Source organism: Pempheris klunzingeri, chromosome 20 (assembly GCF_042242105.1).
Source record: "Pempheris klunzingeri isolate RE-2024b chromosome 20, fPemKlu1.hap1, whole genome shotgun sequence".
Classification (NCBI taxonomy): Eukaryota; Metazoa; Chordata; class Actinopteri; order Acropomatiformes; family Pempheridae; genus Pempheris; species Pempheris klunzingeri.
In genome coordinates this window covers 20,804,509-20,826,887 of record NC_092031.1, presented here as the reverse complement: position 1 = coordinate 20,826,887, position 22,379 = coordinate 20,804,509, and the positions used below count along the sequence as shown (strand labels likewise).

General features: G+C 42.2%; 2 protein-coding genes across 4 annotated transcripts in view; one reads left to right on the top strand and one right to left on the bottom strand.

The window, feature by feature from the left end:
- Window positions 1-2,051, bottom strand: part of jmjd1cb (jumonji domain containing 1Cb) — a 111,781-nt gene extending 109,730 nt beyond the window's left edge. The window contains exon 1 of the mRNA XM_070851305.1: window positions 1,699-2,051. Within this exon, the coding sequence (XP_070707406.1) occupies window positions 1,699-1,854 (156 nt within the window). The 5' untranslated portion in view covers window positions 1,855-2,051. The remainder of the gene's footprint in view (window positions 1-1,698) is intronic.
- Window positions 2,052-8,650: 6,599 nt separating this feature from the next.
- The window catches only part of reep3b (receptor accessory protein 3b), a 73,571-nt gene continuing 59,842 nt past the window's right edge, over window positions 8,651-22,379 (top strand). For all 3 annotated transcript variants that reach the window (XR_011585767.1, XR_011585766.1, XM_070852508.1), the window contains exons 1-2: window positions 8,651-8,983; window positions 20,838-20,910. Coding sequence is in view for 1 of the 3 variants with exons in the window: in XM_070852508.1 (XP_070708609.1) it covers window positions 8,952-8,983; window positions 20,838-20,910 (105 nt within the window). In the remaining 2 variants the exon portion in view is untranslated. The remainder of the gene's footprint in view (window positions 8,984-20,837; window positions 20,911-22,379) is intronic.

Here is a 22,379-nt window from a genome sequence, read left to right as displayed (position 1 = left end):
CTTTCTGAAAGAATAAATAAAAATGACGATTGCGAGTTGACCAGTCAGTGGCTTCGCTTGTTCACGTGTCAACTGCCAAGTGAACATAGTTGGAACAATACAGACGACCACGCAAGACAATACATCAAAATCTCATGCAATAAGATCATGCATTCACTAGATATTGCCATTTAAACTCCATAAGCCAATAGAACCCCCAAAAAATGTATCCACTGTCCACATCACACATCTTAAGTAGTCAACAACATGTGGGAAGGACGACTTGACGTGTAGACTGGTCTAAATCTATGCTATAAACACACAATGACTGAACCGCCACCGATGAATCTCAAATTAAAATCACTCTTACAGAAGAGCTCTACCAGATGATAATATTTGTTGGAAGGTGCAACATCGAATGACTTTATTGATCTCGTGAAATTGCAATGAAATCACAGCAAATAACAAAATCAGAGCGTGGCTGGGGTTTGGCTGATTATCTGCATAGGCAGATAGAAGGACTGTGTGAACAAAAGAAAACGGGGAACAGGCACACTGTACAGTGAGACAGCACTGTGAATTTGCCAGCCAAGGGCTTGTCAGGGCAAATATTTCATTGTTTGCTGGTTTTGGCATGTTAACTCATTGTGAAAATAGCTTTCTTTCCGATGGAGGGGGAAATTCAGACCAATATATTGCCAAGATTTTCATCCACCCCTTGCCTGCCTGCTGACTGTATTAAGAATGCAATAATTACACCTCAAGCAGGAAATATGTCTGCTCCCGAAGTGACCATATGGAGCCGTTTTAAACTGGAGACAATATTTGATGTAAAGACAAACTGCTCATTGTTCAGCCTGCAGCAGTTTTCTGTTTATACAAGTCCGAGCATTCCTGCGTCCCTGTCCAAGGCGGAGGGCTGCTTGTTCGCCAGAGACATCCAGGCAGACGGACGGGGCTTTATGGATCATCACCACGCTCAAATAACGCGGATTGTGACCAATTATCACGAGGCAATACGGGGATTATGTTAACGTAAAGGCTGTAGCGTGGGTTAAAACTAGAAAGTAGACCGTACCTCCGTCAGCTGATTTGCAGTATACAGCAGATTAAAGGAGTTAGCTGCTCGGGACTCAAAATTCCTACACATGCTTTTACAAACGCAGCCGCGCTCAGGAAAAACAAAACCTCCGGTCAAATTCCAGCTGACAAACTCGTTATTTTGAAATGAAACGTCTCGCATTTTCCCTTATATGGCTTGAAGACACCGCGTACATGCACGGAGCCCGCCGTGGGTTAGCCTTTCTTAGCGCCGAGTCAATATGAAAACACGGAGGTGAAGAATTTGTGGCTCGTGAGCGGGACACGTTGGGAGATTTTTGATGTAAATAAGCCCGAACCAAAGCTAACTTAGCTGCTGGCTTCCCACAACCCCCTGCTGGATGTCTGCTTCCCATTAACTTGCTCACCCGAGTGGTCAAATAACAAGGCAAACTTATACACGCAACAATGTCAAACATTTTGGCGCAACAATGCTAAACACGAGCCACGGACCCACCGGTAGAAAGAGCCGTGATACCTCCGAGTGAGCCACAAAATTATTTCCGCCTGGCAAGCCTGGACCATTGCCTCGCTGGCTAGCCACCAACCACAGACATTTTACCGTTTGCTTTGCATGTAACAGACGAAAGAAGAGGACAAAGTCAGCGTTTTCCTTACCGTCAGGTCCAGACTGTCGTTGTCACGGCGATTAACGGCTCGTATGACACCGGACCTCCACGGCCACCGACCGTAGTCGCCGATTTCAGGCGGCTCGTCCGCGCTGACACAGAGGAACCGCTTCCCGACCAGCTCCGGCCGAGCCTCGACTGCCATGGCCCTTCGCTGGTCAAAACCCCCCCTCGAAAAAACTTCCCTACCACGACGCCCTTACAGACCTGTCATCTACGACATTAAAGAGCTCTAAAGAATCCAACGGGAGAAAGAAAATGAAAAAAAGGAAAGTTAATCGTTGGTAAACGCTGAAAACCGACCCGGGGGATTTAAATGTGTGGCAGTCTCCACCCGCTCGAGCGTCAGTCTCTTTTCTCCCAGCATGAAAAAACGGTGGAACACTGAACCGCATCACCGCCGCCATCCATACTCGTGTTTCTCCGCTGGATCCCAAGGCATTCACAGACCGCACCACTGTCGTGTCCCTCCGCACAATCGAACCCCATCAGTACTATTCTCGCGAAACTACAACTGCACGCGCATGTAAACCTACCGCGACTACTGTCAGCGGCCCCCAGCACCCCCCAGCACTACTACTACTACTACTACTGCTACTACTATTGCTATAGGCTAGGAGGAAAATACAGTTACAATTCCGAGCTATGGCAGCGTGGTTTTGTTTGTGAGTTCAGCTGACCATGTCTGAATCATTTCCATGATACCTGAACAGACAGCTGGGGAGATTCCACACAACTAAGTGTCACTCATAAAAAGAAACTGCAGCAGCTCCTGATCTGTGCCCGCCATAGCCAGTCTGATCAATTGTAGATATGTTAGGTTTAATGATCTTTTAAGCCATATCATGCATTTCATTACTTGACGCTGGTTTAAAGTCTGCTTTATTCTGCAGCCTGTGTTTTACTTATTACTGCAGCATTTGACACGGTGTATCTATCTAGGTTTGTGTCTTGTGTACACAGGGCACTTACGTAAAATAGACCTAACAACCCTCCTTGGTCCACCTTGTGCAAACAGTGGCATAAATGAAAATAATATATAACAATTCCTTACATATAAAGAAGTGATTATAAGCAAAACAAGACACAAAAAAGATACTTTTAAAAAATAGATATATATGGGGGGGGGGGAAATAGTGCTTGAAGGACCTCACCATTGTTTAGCAAGTCCCATTTACTACAAATCACTTGTTTTGATCCAGGTAATCGCTGTTTTTTCTGTGTAGTATGACACTTGAATGTAATCTATGTCAGTAAATATCTAATCTGTATTCATTTTTGCCACTTATGCTATTGTTTGAGGGAAAGCCATGCGCATGTTGCAAATCACTCTGTACTTAATCTGCATTACTTCATGCATTATTGGATTACGCAACTGAGGCAATCATTATAGAGGCTGCTAATTGATTTTCGTATCACACTGTAATTAATGGAAACCAATGGCTACTTTGATTGGCAGAAAAAATACATGCAAAAATTGAGAAATGTGTAGCATGCTTTCAAGAATGGGCTGTAAAAGGTTGAAGCGTACACTATTTGTAGTTGATAGATAAAATTAGCAAACATACTGGTATGGGCCCATCAAATCCTGATCAGTGATGTAAAATCATATGTATGGATCACCTCCATTGTAATCTGCTGACTGTTTTTCTATTTGACATCTCCTTAATCTTGCTCTACTGTATTTACATATTTCAATTAGAATGCAAGTAACATGTTTGGTCTCTTTCTTCCACTGTAGATTTACTCGTTTGTAAGATCTTCCACTGACCAAGATAGTGAGAGAACCGCTGAAGGAGAGCGTAAGGCAGAGGAATGAAGAAGACCAAGAGAGGGAAGGTTTGTATGTGTGTGTTCTATGTGCATGTGGCTCCATGGAGGCTTGCACACTAGTGTGCTTCTGGTCTTGAGGATAGTATCGGGGCTGGTGTGCGAGGCACGTAGAAAGCAATCTGCCTGGAGCGACCTCCAGTGTGGTATAAAAGAGAAGAAGACGAAGAAAGAAAGTGGAGTGGAATGATGGAGGAAGACGAGAGAAGATAAAGAAAGAAAGGGAGAGGTGGAGGAAGAGAAGCAGGACACCACGAGGAGAGAACAGTGAAAGAGAGGGGGGTTGCCGAAGAAACACAGTCACACTGAGGGCACAAGAAAGAAGAGAGGGAAAAGGCAAAGAAGGAAAAGCAAAAAGTAGATCACAAGTGGGTGATAGTGGTGGAATGAGAAAGTGAAACAAATCAAAGGAAAAGCACTGTGGTAACTATGGAGAAGTGAGACTAATGTGTTTCTTGCCTTATTTGCACATTACATCATGTTTATTGAGCAGGTGTAGTAATGTGAAAATCAAGTAGTGACCACTGGGCAGCTGGATGGCTCTGGAGCTGTTAGACACTTTTTCACAAAGCTAGCAGTCACAGCCTGCTTGCAGTCTTTGTGTTACGATATATATATATCTATATATATATATATATATTCCAGGCCTGTAAACCATGACACAGGGAGGAAGAACTGTTGTCCTCCCATAGCCATAGGTGCGGGAACCTTTGAGTTGAAATGAATTGTCCATCACTGGGTATCAACAGCTGGGCAGCACGGTGGTGCGATGCTGGCCGGCAGAAATGCAGTGTGCAGTTTGTGCACGGGGTGAGTCTGCATGTTCTTCCTGTGACTGGGTTCTCTCTGGGTGTTCCAGCTTCCTCCCACAGTCCAAAGAGGTTAATTGGTGACTCTAAGTGGCCCATAGGTGTGAATATATATGTGTCAGCCCTGTGATTGGCTGGTGACCAGTCCACCTCTTGCACAATGGCATCAGGGATTGCCCCCCCCCCCCAGTAGGTATCTAACACAAACAGAAACATAAAAGGGGTCATTTGTGGTTTTTAGGGGGAGTTATGTTGAATTGACTGGACTTGTATTGCGCATTTCTAGTCTTTTCAACCAAAGCACCCTACATTCACATTCACCCATTCGAACAAACCTGCAGAGGGGGGATCAACCATTCACACACAAACATTTGGAAATCACTTTGACATGTGCTCTGGAAGAATCAAACCACTGATTTTCTGATTAGTGGACTACTCGCTCCACCACTGAGCCACAGCATTCTGGGCATTCTTTGTGTAAAATCTCTGTCCTACTACATCTTACTCCTTTCACTTTTGGCTGCCCAATTAAATATAGCGGCATTCTAGCACAAGCAGATATCAATTCACACAAGTTGAAAACTTGAGTAAAGAATTTGTGCTTAGTGGTGAATAACAGACTACAAAAATAACATGGTAGTGAATCAGTATGAATAGTAGGTGAATATTTGCAATATTTAGCTTAGGTCCTATTTTAAAATATGTGGGGCTTTAAATGACTATTGGGTACAAATCATTTTGGAATTGGTCAAGTAGATCTCCTCAACCAGCAGCCATGAAATGGGCTGCAACAGTCAGTCAATCAAAGTACGTCCACTAAAAGTGTTTTTGCTATTGGCAGGCTCAGACTGTTATTACAGGGGAAGAAGAAGGAGATCTTTTTGTTAAAGAGTAAGATCCTTTTTTGTTCAACCAGAAACAGCCGTTATGTCACTCTCCTCAAAGCCATCAGATTCACTGACAACTGTGATTGTACCTCACAGAACACAAAGATTGCTGATGTACTGCTGCATCAGTCTAGTGGGTGTTACACAAATACTGTGTTGGATCAAAAGTCACACAATTATAATGAATTAGTTTCACTCATTCTACATAGACAGTGGACATTATTAATATGTACACTTAAAGTGCTTGTTTTGCCACTGACGGGCTCAGATTGTTATTCAGATCCGAACTAACCCCCTGTACACCAAAGTCAAACCAATCAAGTCAGCGAAGTCAGTAGATTGGCAACACACGTTCTGACATGACCATTTTGATTATTAATGGAGTCTCAAGTCTTTGAGAGCAATTTACACATCTATTTTCTTCCAGTGTGCTGTCAGACACAGAATGCCAGTCTGAGCCTTTCGGTGGCAAAACAAGCACTTTTAGTAGACATACTTTAATTAGACACAGTTGCCCCACAGGATTATATTGCAGCTATTGCAGCCTGTTTGCAGCTGCCATCTACTAGACCAGTTCCAGAACTTTTTGTACCTACTAGCCATTTCAAGCCCTCATTTTTCTGTAAATATAAGGTTACACTATTGGAAGCATTTTAAACATGTTTTTACGAAAGCATAAATAGGGGCTTTAATGTTACAGGTACACATGGGGAAGAGGAGCTGTTGGGGTTAAATATGTTCTTGTGGAAGGCTTGAAAGCTCCTAGTTATGCTCCTAGTTAGATGTGTTTGATGAAGATATCGTGTAACCAACGTATAAGTAACTGCTTCCAAGTAAGCAGATGAGACAAAAGGTGGAATATTAAGAACGTCATTGATCAGAATGTCACAATGTGTGAGTCAAGAAGCAGGTATGTAGATTATCAACCCACATTACAGTTGTTTAATTCCGTCGGGTGCGTGACAGCTCCGGATTCCTCAACAGGGTTTTTGTCGAGTGAATGGGATGTATGATTCCTCTGACTTGGTAAATAGGAATCCCTGTTTGTCTGCATGTGACTGTAAATCACAAGTTTTTCAAATGTGCATTATGCAAACATATATTACAGCTGTACTAAACCTGGAATTCCTTGTTACCTTATGCAAAACAGGATTTCAAGGCCAACATTTTGATGGAATATAATGTAGAATATATGTGGATATAAGAGAAACTGTAGTGAAACAACAGCAAAATACAGCTAAAGAAGATGTTTGAGGAAGTAATGATTTGATTCATTTATTCTCGACTGGATACCTGAATTACAAATGCAGTGGACTGCCTTTGTCTTGTCCTGTCTTTAGATTGTAATCATATTCATTAGAGTTTTCCATACATAGCACTTGGCAGACACAAACCCCATCTGTGAGCTCCAGCATGTCTTTCTCTTTGTGTGCACGTGTCCATCTGTGTGTATAGATAATGATATCTAAGCACACAAATGTGTGTGAGCTTGGGCGCGCAAGCTATGAGCTCGTGCCTTCATACATTTGCAGATGTGCATGTTTGTGACCACATGCAGATATGTCCGTGTTTTGTGTACATATGATGCAAGTATGTGCATACGGGGGAGGAGGGGGGTTGGATTCATAGCTACTTGTTATTCATGAAGGCGGCTGCTGCAGTGTGCAGCAGTGTGAGGGAGATTCCCAGTGGAGCCTCTCTGGTCGCCTGTCTGGGACAGCATCAGAGGATCACAGCTGAACAGAGAACAACTCCACACTGTATTCATCTGCTGCACTGATAACCTCAGAATGCTGTATAATGCCGTACACAGTTGCAAAATCCTGCCCAAAACAAAAATATTTGCAAATCATAATGAGTAGAGATGTACTGAAAACTGGTGAAACGTTCCATGTGTGTATTTTATTGTTGCTGCTAGAGACGCAGTGCATCAATGTGACGTTAACAACCTGTTTGACAATATCACTAACTAAAGGCTCTCTAATTTTATTTCAAATGTGCACCTCACACCTCCCAAATGCAACACTGCTGCTGCCACGGCTCCGCGGCCAGGTCTCTGGTCAGTTCTGAGCACAACCGCTGACTTACTGTCTCTCCTAGGTGCTACCTTGTCAGCCCAGTATGTCGCTGGGCAACGGCTCGGACTCCCTTTTGGCTCCGTTTCACGGCGCTGGGGATTCGCTCCACAGATAATCGTTCAGTTTAAATCAGTATGCAGCACCGTTCAGTCTGCTCAATAACATATTAGTAGTTTGTTGCATTACATTTCTTCCAGTCGTGGCCATTGTATTTATTCTAAATACTGGCCACAAATCCCTCCTGCCTGCTGCTGTTAGACTGTACACCCAGAAGTGTTCATTCAACTGGACTCGTGTACAATATCTTATCCTCATTCAAGTCTGTGCAATACTGTTTTTCTGACTGGTGCAATAACGCATCACTTCATCTACTACAGTGCAATCTGTTATATTTGTATATACTGTATAGCTTTTTTATTCTACTTATATTATATTCTACTTCTATAGGCTCCTGTTGTTAAACTTATCTTTGCACTGTTCTTGTTCTTTGCTGCTGCAAATTTGCTAATTTCCCCAATGTGTATATGAATGTGTGTACGAATAAAGGTTTATCTTATCTTAAAAATCCTGTATTGATTTATTCTACTTACTTGCATGGATTGATCTCTTGAGAAACAAATCCTTGTATTCTTCATGATTAAAGTGAGAAATTTACATCTGTGATCTATTCTCTTATTCCTCTTCCTCCTCAAATGACTTTATGTGTTCTTTCTGCAAAACAAGACACACTGACTGTTTAACTGTTAGACTAAATGATATATCTGTTAAGCTGACTTCTATGCTATGGATCAATAATGTAACTAACTACTGCCTTGCCACGAGGTGGGCACTTGGTTTTAATCACTGTGTGCCTCCTGCGGGCGGTCGCACTACCTACCTTCGCGGAAGGTTTATTTAAAATCTTCTTTTTGCGCTGTGGAGTAAAAACATAGACTGAAACATCTTTCTTCATTACCAATATTGTGCTCGGCAAGCATATTTGTCGAAGACTTGGACCCGCCCATGCAGTGACACAAAACGAGGTCATCTTCCGTCTCCATGTTAGGAAACGCTCCCCAACAACAGCGCTTGGAAACTCCACAGAAGCCCCTCACTGCTTCTCTCTCCCGTTGGTTAGAAACCGCCACGAATCGAAGACAGACCAATCAGAGTACAGGTCGTTGAGTTTGAAATTCCACCGATTTTACTAAACGCAAAAGTCACATGAGCAAACGTTCCCAACCAATCATAGTTGGTGTTTCTTGTAAACAGAGTGAACTGGCCAATAGCAGGTTCGGGAGGCAGTTCTTTTCCTGGAGACGTCAGCGGCTATCTGAGCACCGTTCTGGTGCCAGGAACTGAGGAGTAGTGTAGAAAGGGAAGGAGGAAACCTGGAGGGACGAAGAGTCTGCTACAAAACAACAGGAGTCATATTGGATAGCTGTTTCATCGCTTAGCTATGGCCTTCAAGACATAGCAGTGACGTCGGACGTTTTTCAGACACGATGTTTGGCTGATGCACAGCGAGATAAGGTGTTCGGTCCTGGACGCATCGAAGTTTTGTCTGAAGACGGTCACGGCGACACGGCTAGCTTTTAACATTAAAACCGGGGCTGTCTTCTACTTCTGGCACATCCCTGCACAACAAAGTCAGCAAACATGGTGTCCTGGATAATCTCGAGAAGCGTTGTGTAAGTACAAAGACAACCGAGAGTACTAAAAGTGGTACAGTTCACGCGTTATTTCGGGTTTAACCCCAGCAGAAAATGATGGCAACAGATGGGAATGAGCTTTGTTAGCTTGCTTAGCTAATTTGATAACCGCTCTTTGGCTAAGTTCTGACCATAGTTCTTCTTTTTCTGATTTTCTCGGGTAGTGTGGAGAGACTTTGTCGACAAGAAACGACAGCATTGGGCTTAGCATGTGGTTACTTGTGTAGTACAGATAGCTGCGTGGCTTCAGACGGACTAGCCCTGGGGTTTGTGATTTGTTACTGAGCCTAAGCTAATGCTGCCATCTTGTTTATGCATCATGGCCATGCCCAGTGTTGGTGAGTCAACCGTCATGGTATGGAACTTTTTCAAGTATCAGTGGGCTGAAACTTTGCGAAGGAGTGTCAGGTACAGCTTGCAGATATGAAGAACTAGCCCTGCCCAGGTAAACCCGGCTGCCACAACAGGAAGAGAGGCATTCTCAGAAGAATTTGGGTGACTGGACATTTGGATTTGTTTGTTCACTGCACACCTGGTTATTTATTGTCATGCCGCTGAAATCATCCTGTGAATAAAGCAGAGCTCAGATATTCAGGGGTGTTACTTTGGATATAAATGGTCATTTATGCCCTTTTCTCACGCTCCATTTATCTTTCTCTGCCTCTCCCCCTGTCTTTGTCTGTGTACATCCAGGAACAGCAGTTGCACAACTTGTAATGAAGGATAGGAATGTAGCAGAGAGGACAGAGGGGAGTGGTGGAAAAATGTGGAACACCTCTTCCCTTTTCCTCTAATAAGACTTTCAAACAGGTGTCCTCTGTTTAGGGATGATTAACACATTCTTGTGCAGCTGACTTTTGTCACAAATGAGTATGCGGTTCATCACTCTTATTCACAGCTTAGGTCTAAGTACTGGAGGCAGCTGAGCATTACTCATTCATGCCTGCAGGCCTTTCATCTCATAACCTGTCCACAACTGTTAAAGAGCAGAACGCCACACTTTAGATTGGAAAAAAAACTTTTTTTTTTGTTTTTTCTTGTCTTATAATGTCATTAATATGACCACAGGTGTGTCATCACCTGTTAGCTTGTCACTTAAGCCAACCAGCACAGACAACATGAATGAACATAACCACTTAGATTCTACAATGTAGTTTAGGGTTGGTGTCCATGGCTTTTGTTCCAAGTCGTTCATCTCGTTGGCTCTCATTTGTTTAAACGTGATTCTTCGGCACAAAATTCGATTGCAAAGTATGGCTGATAAAACCTGCCACCTGTATCTACTTTAAGGTCTTAGTAATCACATCTTATTTCAGTATTAACTGCACAACTGTATCATTGAAAGTGTATTCACCCTTTCAAAATAAAGCAAGATGTGAAGCGCACATGCCCATTTGGATATTTACAGCTCAGATGACACAGCTTTTGAATCAGCAGACAGTCCATTAACAATGCTGGTTTCCAATATACAGTCCAGTATTTGGCCAGTGGCATATTTTTGCTGGTGTGCCTTCACTTCATTCTAAAAACAAAATGTTTTTTAAGTGTAATAGTAAGTTTAAAAAGCTAACATTCAGCTTTAGTTTGAGTTTATTTTCATCCAAACTAGAGGGACAGTACTGAAATTGTAGTCCTGTCTATACATAGTTTTGCAGCTTTACGGGACCAAAATTTAGTTCTACTGAAAGCCATCATAATTGGTTAAGACCCACAGACATTTGAGAAGCAAATATCATAACACACAGATAATAAGATAATTCTGTGATAGCCTGATAATTGTACATAATGTTGTTAATGTCATTTCTACTTAACTGAACTTGAGTGAAATCAATGAATATATATGAGCTCATGATGTACAGTGTGGACTCCATATAAGATTCTGTTCTCTGGAGCTTAGGTCTTGTATTTCTGGTGGGTGTCCTGTGCCAGTGTCAGAGGTGTTCATACATTCATACATCACATACATCACTGTGGCTTCTCTTTAGCCGTAGCTACTTCCACCAAGCGGGATGCTGTAAACCTGTAATTCTTACATAATGTTGGAATTATGCGATGACAAATTCTTAATTGAAGAGTTTATTTTTCCTGTTAACTTTAACACAGTTGTAGAGCAGACTTCTCAGCAAGCAACATATCAGTTTTTTTCCCTCCGCACTCCATGACCACCTAATTTTGGACGACAGCCTACAAGGAATGGTTCCATATTATTTGTGTGCGTCTCTCCTAGTCTCTATTTGTCCACTTCCTTCTCTTTGTTACAGCCCATTTGAGTTCTCCGTCTAAGAGTTGAACAGCCATGAAAAACACTGATTGTTCCCAAGAATGTGGACCTCTGTGGTGATGATTATCACCCAGCACAGCAGTGTTCTTATTCTGAAAAATGTAGGGGCACAATTAAAGCACAGGGGGTAGTTGGAGTTATTCCTACAGTGAAGTAGTTGTTGATTGTGAAATTCTTAGTTCTCAGGCTTCCTTTTATCAACCATTTAAACTGCACTGTCTTCAGTTCCAATGTTATGTACAGCCTGCCTTCTACTGTCCACTGTCAGCGGAGTGAAGAAGAAGGCTCAAGCTCAAACCTTTTCTTCTTTTTTTATGTGGGAAAATTCCGAGCTGTGAGACTCTATAGACCTGTACAGAGCTGGACTCGCACCAGTCTCATTTGCTGTAGCAGCAGTTCTCCCAACAATCCTCCCTCTGTATTTGTAGGGGAAAAGTCATGTAATCAAATTCTTATTCCTGGAGCTCAAACCAGGTGGTGGAAACCTTGGAGATCTCTGGATTTTTTTCCCCTTCCTTTTTTTTTCTGTTTCTCCCTCCTCCCTCTTGGTGTGCCTCCTGTTTTTTATTGCTTTTGTTCACTTTTTCTCTCCAGCTCTCTCTTGCTATCCCGTCCTCCCCCTCCCTCCATCTAGTTGTTGGTAGTTTACTGTGTCAGGAAACCAGGGAAGTTGACCTGGAGCCCAGAGTCATGGCCCATCTAAAGGCAAGGGCTGTTTTCTCAGCTGCACGCAGAGAGAGTGGGAGAAGGTGTTGAAATGGGAAGAGGGGAAAGGAAAGATAGCAGTTCTGGCATGAAAAAGGGGCCTTGCTTTTCCCTAAATTGTTTCAAGTACATTTCCGTGCACAGTGTCTCTTCTGGCCTGTAGCTATTCTGAAATGAATCACATTTAAGACCTGAAAATGTTGAGAAATATCTTGGGCATATCAGTTCAGTGCTCCTTGGAGAGTTGTAATTCAGTTAAATCTGAAGACACAGACATCAAACACATTTTGCTGGAATCAGTGTGAATTCCAATTTCCAGTGATAGTTTCTCAAATGATCATCATTAATACACGTTTAACTACAGATCTTGAGTCATAATCATTATGTTTGACATTTTCTTCAGTATCAAAAGTAATACTGTGATTCTTGTCTGTGCATCCCTGAATACAATGCAAACGAGAACTGTTGGCGGCAGCTAATGCAGTATGATTTCCCATGGTGCAGACTGAGCCAGATGTAAGGACGTATCGTCTAAAGAACAGGGCTCAGATATAGCCTACATGTGCCCTCACAAATCCCCATCACGGAACAAAAAGTAGCCAAATGGCCATGGCATATATCCAATTGTCTGAAATCTTGGTTTACCACTCATTGTAACCTTTTGAGTGCTTGATTGAGGTGAACGAGGGGGTGATTTCAGATAGAGGCCATGGTAAAGTTGTCCTTCTGGTTCCATCACCCGAAGAATGTTGATGTTGTTTATTACTGTTTTTATTTGCCTCGCACCATGGGCCTCGCCTCGTGTGAGCGGGAGCTCTGTGACTAGACTCTCATGGCAGTCAAAGCAAATTAGGAGCAATTAAGCCACAAATACCTGCTATTATCACAGCATCAGTAGGCTCCATTCATTAGCAGACTAAGATCTGCTAGCCAAACACAAGCCTCTGAATGATGAGAGGAAAGACGTGCGTGCAGTTTTCTACACTGCTGCACAACTAGTGTACAATATATGTTCAGAGAGACTATCCTGATATTTATGCTTTCAAGACTACACTTCAAGGTCCCCCCCCTCCCCTCTGGGGTCTGGCTTGTTGTGCAACCAGTTTCTCCACTACAAACACACCCACATACCAATGTAAGATAGGGAAGGGATCCATTTACAAGCTTTACGTTTTGGAGGCAGATGGTTCAGCACTATTGTTTTCTACCTTTATGCAAATTGGGCACAATGATTTAAAATTGTGAGTGTGACAGAGAGACACGAAGAGAGAGAATGGAAGCTTTGACAGCCTGGCTGTTTCTATAGCAACAGCAGGAAAATAAACTGTTGTGGTTGCTGGCTGCTTGCCTACTGCTGGGGGGACTCTGGTCGCAGGGAGTGTTTCTCTCCAGAAGACCATATACAGTACATGTGTGTGGTTGTTATCGTGAAATCCTCCACGCTTTTATCTTTTCAGTTCATTTCATCCCTGCTTCTGTATGAGCTAAACTAACTCGATTTGCTTTCTAAACTCATTTATTGATCTCAGGGTTGCGGCCATAGAGCAAGCAAATGAGTCAAGACCAAGGCATCCTCACCAGATGTAGTTTTTAGCCCACTGTTATTCATTACATGCTACAGTATTTTTTTTTCTTCTTAACATGAGCGCTGTGAGTGTTGAATTCTTGATGTGATGTTGAACTGTCAACAAAATGCATTCCATACATTCTTTATAGGTGCCGAGTAACAACATTCACATGTTCTGAAACAAAAGCATCAGACCTCTGTTCGATCCAACGCATTACACCCATTACACCACTTTTCTAGCCAACTGCTCTATTGTCCGTTCATTCCTGAACTGTCTCGATACACAACTTAGGCAACTCCAGTCCATCAGCACATTATCCCCCACCTCATTTTCAAACTATATCATTTTCTTAAAGCGATAAAGGCAAGTGCTGACATAAACGATGACCAGGGCCAAGATAAACCCCTGTAGTTGACCTTCCATTGTGGAGGCAGAAATCCCAGTGTAATCTTTTGAACAGAGCTTAGCATTACTGTTGATGCTATACCCTTTTTTCAGCGATAAGCTGTGGAACCAGCAGATAGGAGATCTATTTGATCTTTTCTTTAGTCAAAAGTCCCAAGAAAAGATCAAATTGGCTGAGAAGAACTTTATTGACTGAAAAGGAGTTGAGTTCATGCATAAGGTGCACCCAAGTTCAACATTCGTAGTGCCAAGTCTGCATTTGGTTCATGTTGAATATTGAAAACTGTTAAACCAAGCAAACAAATACTGTGGTTTCCCCCAGTTTTTGTTTTTGCTTTTTTTCCCCCCATAAGTGACCATGCTACACTGCACACAATTTTACAATGCAAGCTGTAAAAGACAGCTTGGCATGCTGTATCATGATTGTACCAGGGTTTGCACAAGGTGCTTGAAGTACTTGAATTTGGCACTCAGAAATGTAAGTATTCAGACAGTATCAGACATTTTTTGATTTTGTCTTTGAACAAGTACTTGAGTAAAATTGAGAGGAGAAAAGAATACTTACATTAGGGGAAGTTTAATTAGAAGTAGTGTTGAAGAGCAGTCTTGACATTTTGAGGCACTGTGTGTTTAAGCTGTGCAGGTTAATGGGCTAATGGTAAGCTAGTGGAGAGAGCTATAGTGAGATCGTGTCAGTGTAGCTGGCATCAGGGCTGACAAGTTCCTGAAGGCGTGGTGATAAAATTATTATCATCTCATTATAATTTTCCTCAGTAGGAAAATAACAAATGTTCAATAAATGTTTGGCCATATCCCTAGCCTGTTAGGTAGTCTATATGTAGTGGTTAAACGTGCATACAACATTTTTGTTTCTAACCCAAAATAAAAGGATGTTTTTCACTCTCTGTTATTGTTGTCAGAGACTGATCATCATCTTGGGTCCATATTTCCATTTATGAATTTGCACAACTCTCTTGGAACAGATTATGGAGAAAGCAATTTCATGCTTGAAAACAAAAATTAGTGCTTGAAAAAGTACTTTATCGGCTATTGGTTTTGTATCGTTATTATATTGACCTTTAAAAAAACACAAGCTCTAGTATGTACATTTCTCAACTGTTAGTGATGCTGCCATCCTTTTTAATATTTATGGTTGTATTACTTTATTGCTGGTAAGGTTGTAAATCAGTGAGCTGGACTGCTTTATGGTAAGGTTGGGGTTTTATAGGACCTGAATTAGTCAGGTATTTTAATTTGATCACACGATAATAAATAATAAATCCATGTTTTACAGTTCAAGTTCACTTTAGTTATGGTCACAACTACACTACTACTACTACTAGCTCTAGAGGACCTTTGTCATGTCTGAGCGCAAACTCCACACTTTATGTCACCAGCAGTATGTCATCATAGACTAGAATTGCTACATCTCTGTGGTTTGTGACATGTTGCATTATGGGAAGTGAGTCTGTGGCCTGTTGGTGCATGATAGGAAAAAGTTTTTTGCCTCCGCTTCTGTTGAACTATATGAAAAAAAGCTTTAGTTAGTTTGCATGTTCTCCTTGTGCTCACGTGGCCTCCTGAAGTCTACTGTCATCTCCACGTTTTGAGTTTGTTCAGCTCCAGGTTGTTGGTATATAGGGAGAAGAGCAGAGGGGAGAGCACACCAGTGCTGATTGCACATTTCCCCCGATGGGGGATCAATAAAGTCTTATCTTATCTTATCTTCCTCACAGATCTTGAATGCAGGTAGGGTGTCAGTTGGGGAGGCTATGGTGGTGGCAGGGGGGGTAGGTGGTTGTCTGATGTTGCAGTGGGGAAGGGGTGTGAAAGTGGGTTTATCAAACCTACAGAAGAACTCATTCATTCATTCATTCGTTGGTGGTTCTCCACAGCGTGGGGGGGAGGGCAGTCTCCTGCACTTACTGATGCCTTTCAACATTAACATGCATGGGTGGCCACCCCCATGACCAAAAAAAGGAGAGAGAAGTTCGAATTACAACACACATTGAATGAGCAAGACTTCATTCTCAGCTCAGGTTTACATTACTCCACTGTATCTTTACATAGCAAACGGTTGTTAAGTGCTACATTAATGTTCCAAATCTTGTGTAGATGACCTTTAAAGGCACCGAGTATCAATACACAGCCCTAATCCTCTGTTACTTTATCTATTTTATCTCTTATAATCTATTTGTCTACAATGTACGGTTGGCTGATGGCAGCAGAATGTGGTGGCGCATCAAACAAATGCATAAATGTACTGCTAAAGGTGTTTAGGTTCTTAAGTAAAAACCTTTATGCCTGAAAAGTCTTGAAACTTAGGAAAAGCTCTTGAAATGCACCAATTAGTACCTGCGGTGTTGGCAGAGTGCAGTCACTGTGTATTCCAGCTGAACAAATCCAGCATGCATACTAGGCAGATCTGCAGAGAACACACTGTGCTGTAGCCATGGCAAGCTCAGTGTGCAGGGCGAGGAGGAGCAGAAGAATGTTAGGGAGAGAGAGCGGAGGGAAGGAGTGTATCGCTATAAACTGATCTAGTCACACACACACACACACACACACACACGCATGCAGCTCCTTCAGGAAGAATAAATGGTGTTTAGCTAAGAACAGAGACTTTGGACAAACTGCCCATGGTACTCAGTGTGTCTATGAGTGAGGGTGTGTATATTCATTCTGTTGGTAGTGTTTTCACTGTGTGTATGTGTGTGTTAGTGTCAGTGCAGAAAGAGAGCTCTGTTGATTTCAGTAGATGGTGCACAGCAGCCGCAGAGACCTGTAGTTTTCCTTTGTGCCGAAAGACAGATGTCCTTTTATTTAAAATTGTGACATTTATTATACCGTTGAGGTGAAGACTAAGATTTCAAATATCTCTGTATATGGAATTACTGTTCGCTTAAAGACACAAAAATGCAATTTTGAATTGCAATCTTTTCTTGTAGTACTGCTGAAGTAAAATGAGAGAAAGATGAAAGGGATGACATGTTTATGTTTTGAATAATACTATCAATTTAAACTTGCTGTCATGAATATTTTTACATTGACAATGAATCTACTGTTTGTGATGTGAGAGGTATTGCTCATAGTGATGAATCCATAGAGAATCACTAACTGCAGTTCATCTTGGGTTTACGGAGCTTTTTAGTCTATTTCAGCTCATTGTTTTTGTTTTCACAACTAAGACTTTGTGTTGCAGGCACTTGTTATTAGTATGACCCCTCTAAAAACCCTTGGAACCACCTGCTTGGCACCAAACAGCAGACTGGGTTTTAAGGTACACGTTTGAGGCATTTTTGGTCGATTTGAATGAAACTTCCAGGTAATGTTTCAGGTCTCCATGTGGACATATTCTGCAAGTTTTGCTAAGACTGGCCCAGCAGTTATTGGCTTTGCCTAAAGATGTCAACAAGCCTTTGGCAACTTTTCATAAGCTTGGTCCAGATATGATCTGCAGAAAATGTGGTTGCAATTGATTTCGCATAATCAGGCGGGACGGCGGCCGACCAGGACCAGGATCCACAGGAACCTGAGGGATGAGAAAAGCACAGAAAGACTGCAGGGAAGATACCAAGTTAGTAACAGACATTAAAGAGACATGAAGCATCAGGATGGAGAGGAAGAGGAGGAGAGAGGAGCCCAGTGTGTCATGGGAAGTCCCCAGCAGTCCAAGCCTATAGCAGCATAACTAGGGGCTGGTCCCAGGCCTGATCCAACCCTAAACTATAAGCTTTATCAAAAAGGAAGGTTTTTAGTCTACTCTTAAATGTAGAGAGGGTGTCTATTCCAAGCAGAATAACTTCAGTTGTCTAAGTTTAGCAGCAGAAAATTGCTGCTCATCCAGGACTTTATGTCCTTAAGGCAGACTTGGAGTTTAGTCAACTGATTGGATTCATCTGGCTTTATTGATAAGTATAATTGGATATCATCTGCATAACAGTGGAAACAGTGCTTCCTGATAATATTACCCAGAGGAAGCATATACATGGTAAACAATATCGGTCCAAGCACCGAACCTTGTGGAACTCCATGTCTAACTTTAGTGTGGACGGAGGACTCATTGTTAACATGTACAAACTGAAATCGATCTAATAAACAGGACTTACACCAGCTTAATGTGGTTCCTTTTATACCAATGAACTGTTCCAGTCTCTGTAATAGAATGTGATGGTCAATGGTGTCAAACACAGCACTCACATCTAACAAGACCAGTACAGAGAGAAGTCCTCTGTCTGATGCCATAAGGAGGTTGTTTGTAACCTTCACCAGTGCTGTCTCTATGCTGTGGTTCATCTAAAACCTGACTGAAAATCCTCAGATAGACTATTGGTATTTAGAAAATTACACAGCTGGTTGGCTGCTACTTTCTCAAGGATCTTGGAGAGAAAGGGAAGGTTGGATATAGGTCTATAGTTGGCTAATACACCTGAATCAAGAGTGGACTTTTTCAGGAGAAGTTTAATTACTGCTACTTTATAGGAGTGTGGTGTATAACCTGTTTGTAAAGACTGACTGATCATATCCAGTAAGGACGTGTTAATTAAGTTAACGGTTCGGATGAGGAGATTATTGAAACCAATTCATGAAGATCAATTGGAGAAAAACAGTCCAAATGCACATTAAGCCCAACAGCTGTTTCTATGATTCCTAAATTTGAGGTTGAATCAGAGCCTGTTGAGGGCAGGAGATGATGGATTTTGTCTTTAATAGTTAGAATTTTTTTTTTATCATTAAAGAAGCTCATGAAGTCGTTGCTACTGAGCTCTAAAGGAATACAGGGATCAATAGAGTTCTGGCTCTTAGTCAGTCTGGTTAACGTGCCGAAAAGGAACCCAGGGGTGTTTTTATTTTCTTCTATCAGTGAGGAGTAATAGGCAGCTCTGGCATTACAGAGAGCCTTTCTATAGGTTTTCACACTGTCTTGCCAGATTAAGTGTGATTCTTCTAATTTGGTGGCACACCATGTCCTTTCAAGTTTTCATGAATTTTGCCTAAGTTTGCGGGTCTGGGAGTTATACCAGGGAACTTGTCTCTTTTCTTTCTTTCTTTTTTGAGGGGCGATGGAGTTGAGTGTCATTCGCAGTGAGCCCCCAGAACTATCAACCAGATAATCAATTTGGGAGGGGCTAAGATTAGCATAGGGATCTTCTTTTGTATTAAGGCATGGCATTAGCTTAAATGCTGATGGAATCACTTCCTTAAATTTGGCAACAGCATCACATAAGCATCTAGTGAGGAAATTTTTCTCGAATGGCACATAATCCCATAATAGGAAATCAAACATTATCAGGTAATGGTGTGATAAAATAGAGTTTTGTGGGAAGCCTGTTCGCTGTTCAGTTTCAATGCCTTATGCCAGAACATGGTCACGGTTGTGGTTACAACAGTGAGTGGGATCATTTACACTGAGAGAAGCCAATTGAGTCCAACAGTCCATCATAATCATAAACAAAATCAAAGCCTTCAAAATTTGATTAGTCAAACCTATCAAATTGTATCTGGATTTATTTTGGATATGAGACACTTTAGATTAAGTGTAATTTGGGCCTGAGTGTACATTGGGCAGAACAATAAACAAATATTTTATCATAAAACAGTAAATGCTACCTGAGGGCCAGGTATAAACCAAAGCAGTGTTGCGAGATTTTCATGAAATAAATGTCCACTACACCATTATTCTTCAGAACTAAAGAAGCCCCTTGGATGGGAGGCGAAATGTCTTCAAGTACCTTCAACAAGTCCAGTTGACTTTTGCTCAACTCCTAAGGAAGTACCCCATTAAACCATTCCACTGGTTTAACATCAGCTGTTTGAGTGGTTACTGGTCTAAGCTCTCTATGTTTCAGAGCTCTCTTGTACTGTTGACTGGTACCTGAAAGGAATGCATTATACGTTTCCTTTCTGTTTCAGTAAATGGAAGAGTGTCAGTCCAATTAGCAGGGCCGGACAGAGGAACCGGCACCTCCTGTAGAAACTGAAAGTTCTTTAACAGTGCACTGCAAAAACAGCACATCCTAAACTGGACACTAAAGTTCAAACAGTGAACATGTTATTTGTACATTGCAAATATTGTCTATCCAAGTGCAGAAAAGGAAAAAGAGACCAGTATGTTGAGACAGTGCTGAAACCGAACATGCAGTGTGCCAGACATTGAATCAAACCCTCTATTATCCCTAACAGCTGCTGCTGCAGAAGGTTATAGAGGAACCACTCAGTCATTGTCTTGTGTTCCAGTTGTTTTCAGTCTGCGGGTCAGGAACTGACACCTGATTATAGCAGTATATAAAAGTCTCCAGACTGTTCTGCAGGAAGAGATAATGGCTTTTAACTGGAAAATCAAAATTTTGTGTGGAAACCCCAGTTTGCACATAAACCAAATTGGCGGTCCAGATCGAGTGTAAAATCTCCTTTAGAAGTGCATGGAGAAATGGCCATGGCTGTAGAAATGTAGACAGTGAAGGAGATTACACACTCTGTACTCTAAACTGTACTAATGTAAACAGAGTGGTTGCTTGTGTGGCTTACCATGTGAAAACCCACCAGCACAGTATCAACAGCACTTGGGCAGACAGGCCTATTTCATTTTCAAATGGCCTACATGTGATGGCTCTGTGCATGGCTGTTTACAGTGGTGTATCAAAATCACCTGTAGTTTTGTGTGATGTGGCAAAGCAATAACGTCAAAACACTGTACCACATTCACTGGTCATATTAATGTCGTCACAGTGTTATCACAACGTGGAGAACATTTCAGCAGCATGTTTGAGTTTATGGGTGTGCAAGAAATATTAGTAAATTGGTAATTGTGGTTACTTAACGTGATTGTAATAGAAATTCTGAGCTTCATGCTGTATGTTCTCTCTCCTCGCAGGCTGGTGTTTGGGACTCTGTATCCTGCATACTACTCTTACAAAGCCGTGAAGACCAAAAATGTCAAGGAATATGTAAGTTTATAGTGTGTTTGGATGACCTGCGCGCACACACACACACACACACACACACACACACACACACACACACACACACACACACACACACACACACACACATTAACCCCAACCTGCACTTGTGTGTGAGAGTGTGTGTGGTTGTCTGTCTTTATGTGTCAGCCCAGTGATTGACTGGTCTAGGGTGTTCCCTGCCTCTTGTCCAATGTCAGCTGGTACAGACTTAGTCTTAAGGATAAGAGGTATAGATAGTGATCGAATAAATCACTGTAATGTGTAGATGTCATCAAATCAAAGATAAGATAAGAGAGACTTAATTTATCCCACACCGGGGAAATTTACTTGTTACAGCAACAGAGGAGACAGAAATGGTGCAGAAATAAAGTGTTAGTAACAGAATTAGTGCAAAAATAAGTTGTATAACAAAATAAAAAGAATATAAATGTATATACATGTGTGTATTGCACAGGATATTGAGTGTCGCACAGTAGTAAGAAAACAAAGACAGAAATGAGTGGTGATAAAGTGTAGGTGGTGGCTGTGATTTATGTAAAACTACTGTTAAACAGTCTGACAGCAGTGGGGATGAACGACCTGTAGTAGCGCTCCTTACAACATGGGTGTATCCGTCTGCTGCGGAAGGAGCTGCTCGGGGCCTTCACAGTCTCATGCAGGGGGTAAGAGGCGTTTGTTCATGATGGCTGTCAGCATGGCTACTCCTCCTCTCACCCACCACCTCAGTGGCGTCCAGCAGACAGTCGAGGACGGAGGCGGCTCTCCTCATCAGTCTGTTGAGCCTCTTCCTGTCCCTGTCCATGCTGCCCCCTCCCCAGCAGACCACATAGAAGATAGCTGATGGTGGCTTTGGCCCTTCTTATACAGGGCATGTGTGTTGTCAGTTCAGTCCAGCTTCTTGTTCAGGTGAACCCCTGTTCATTTCTCCACCACCTCAATGTCCAAACCCTGGATATTCACCAGTGTGATGATGGACTTTTTCCTCCAGAAGTTGATCATCATCTCCTTTGTCTTGCTGGTTGAGTTCACACCAGCTGACAAAGTCGTTGATGACCTCCCCGTATTCTAGTTCCTTCCCTACAGACACACATCCAACACTGGCTGTATCATCACAAAACTTCTGGATGTGACAGTTGACAGTATTGTGTCTGAAGTCTGAGGTGTAGAGGGTGAAGAGAAAGGGGGAGAGAACCGTCCCCTGGGGGCCCCCGTGCTGCAGACCACCACATCAGACACACCGTCCTGGAGCCTCGCACACCGTGGTCTGTTGTTGAGGTAGTCAGTTGTCTATGATGCTGAAAACAACTGTAAGCATTTGGTTTTGTTGTGCTAGAGTCACAGAGTACACGTCATAACTGCAAAGAATAGAACAAAACAACTCAAATATATCAGTTGGTCTGCACGAAAACATAGTGACCAAATGTTCAGTACCTCTGCAAACACCAATTCAA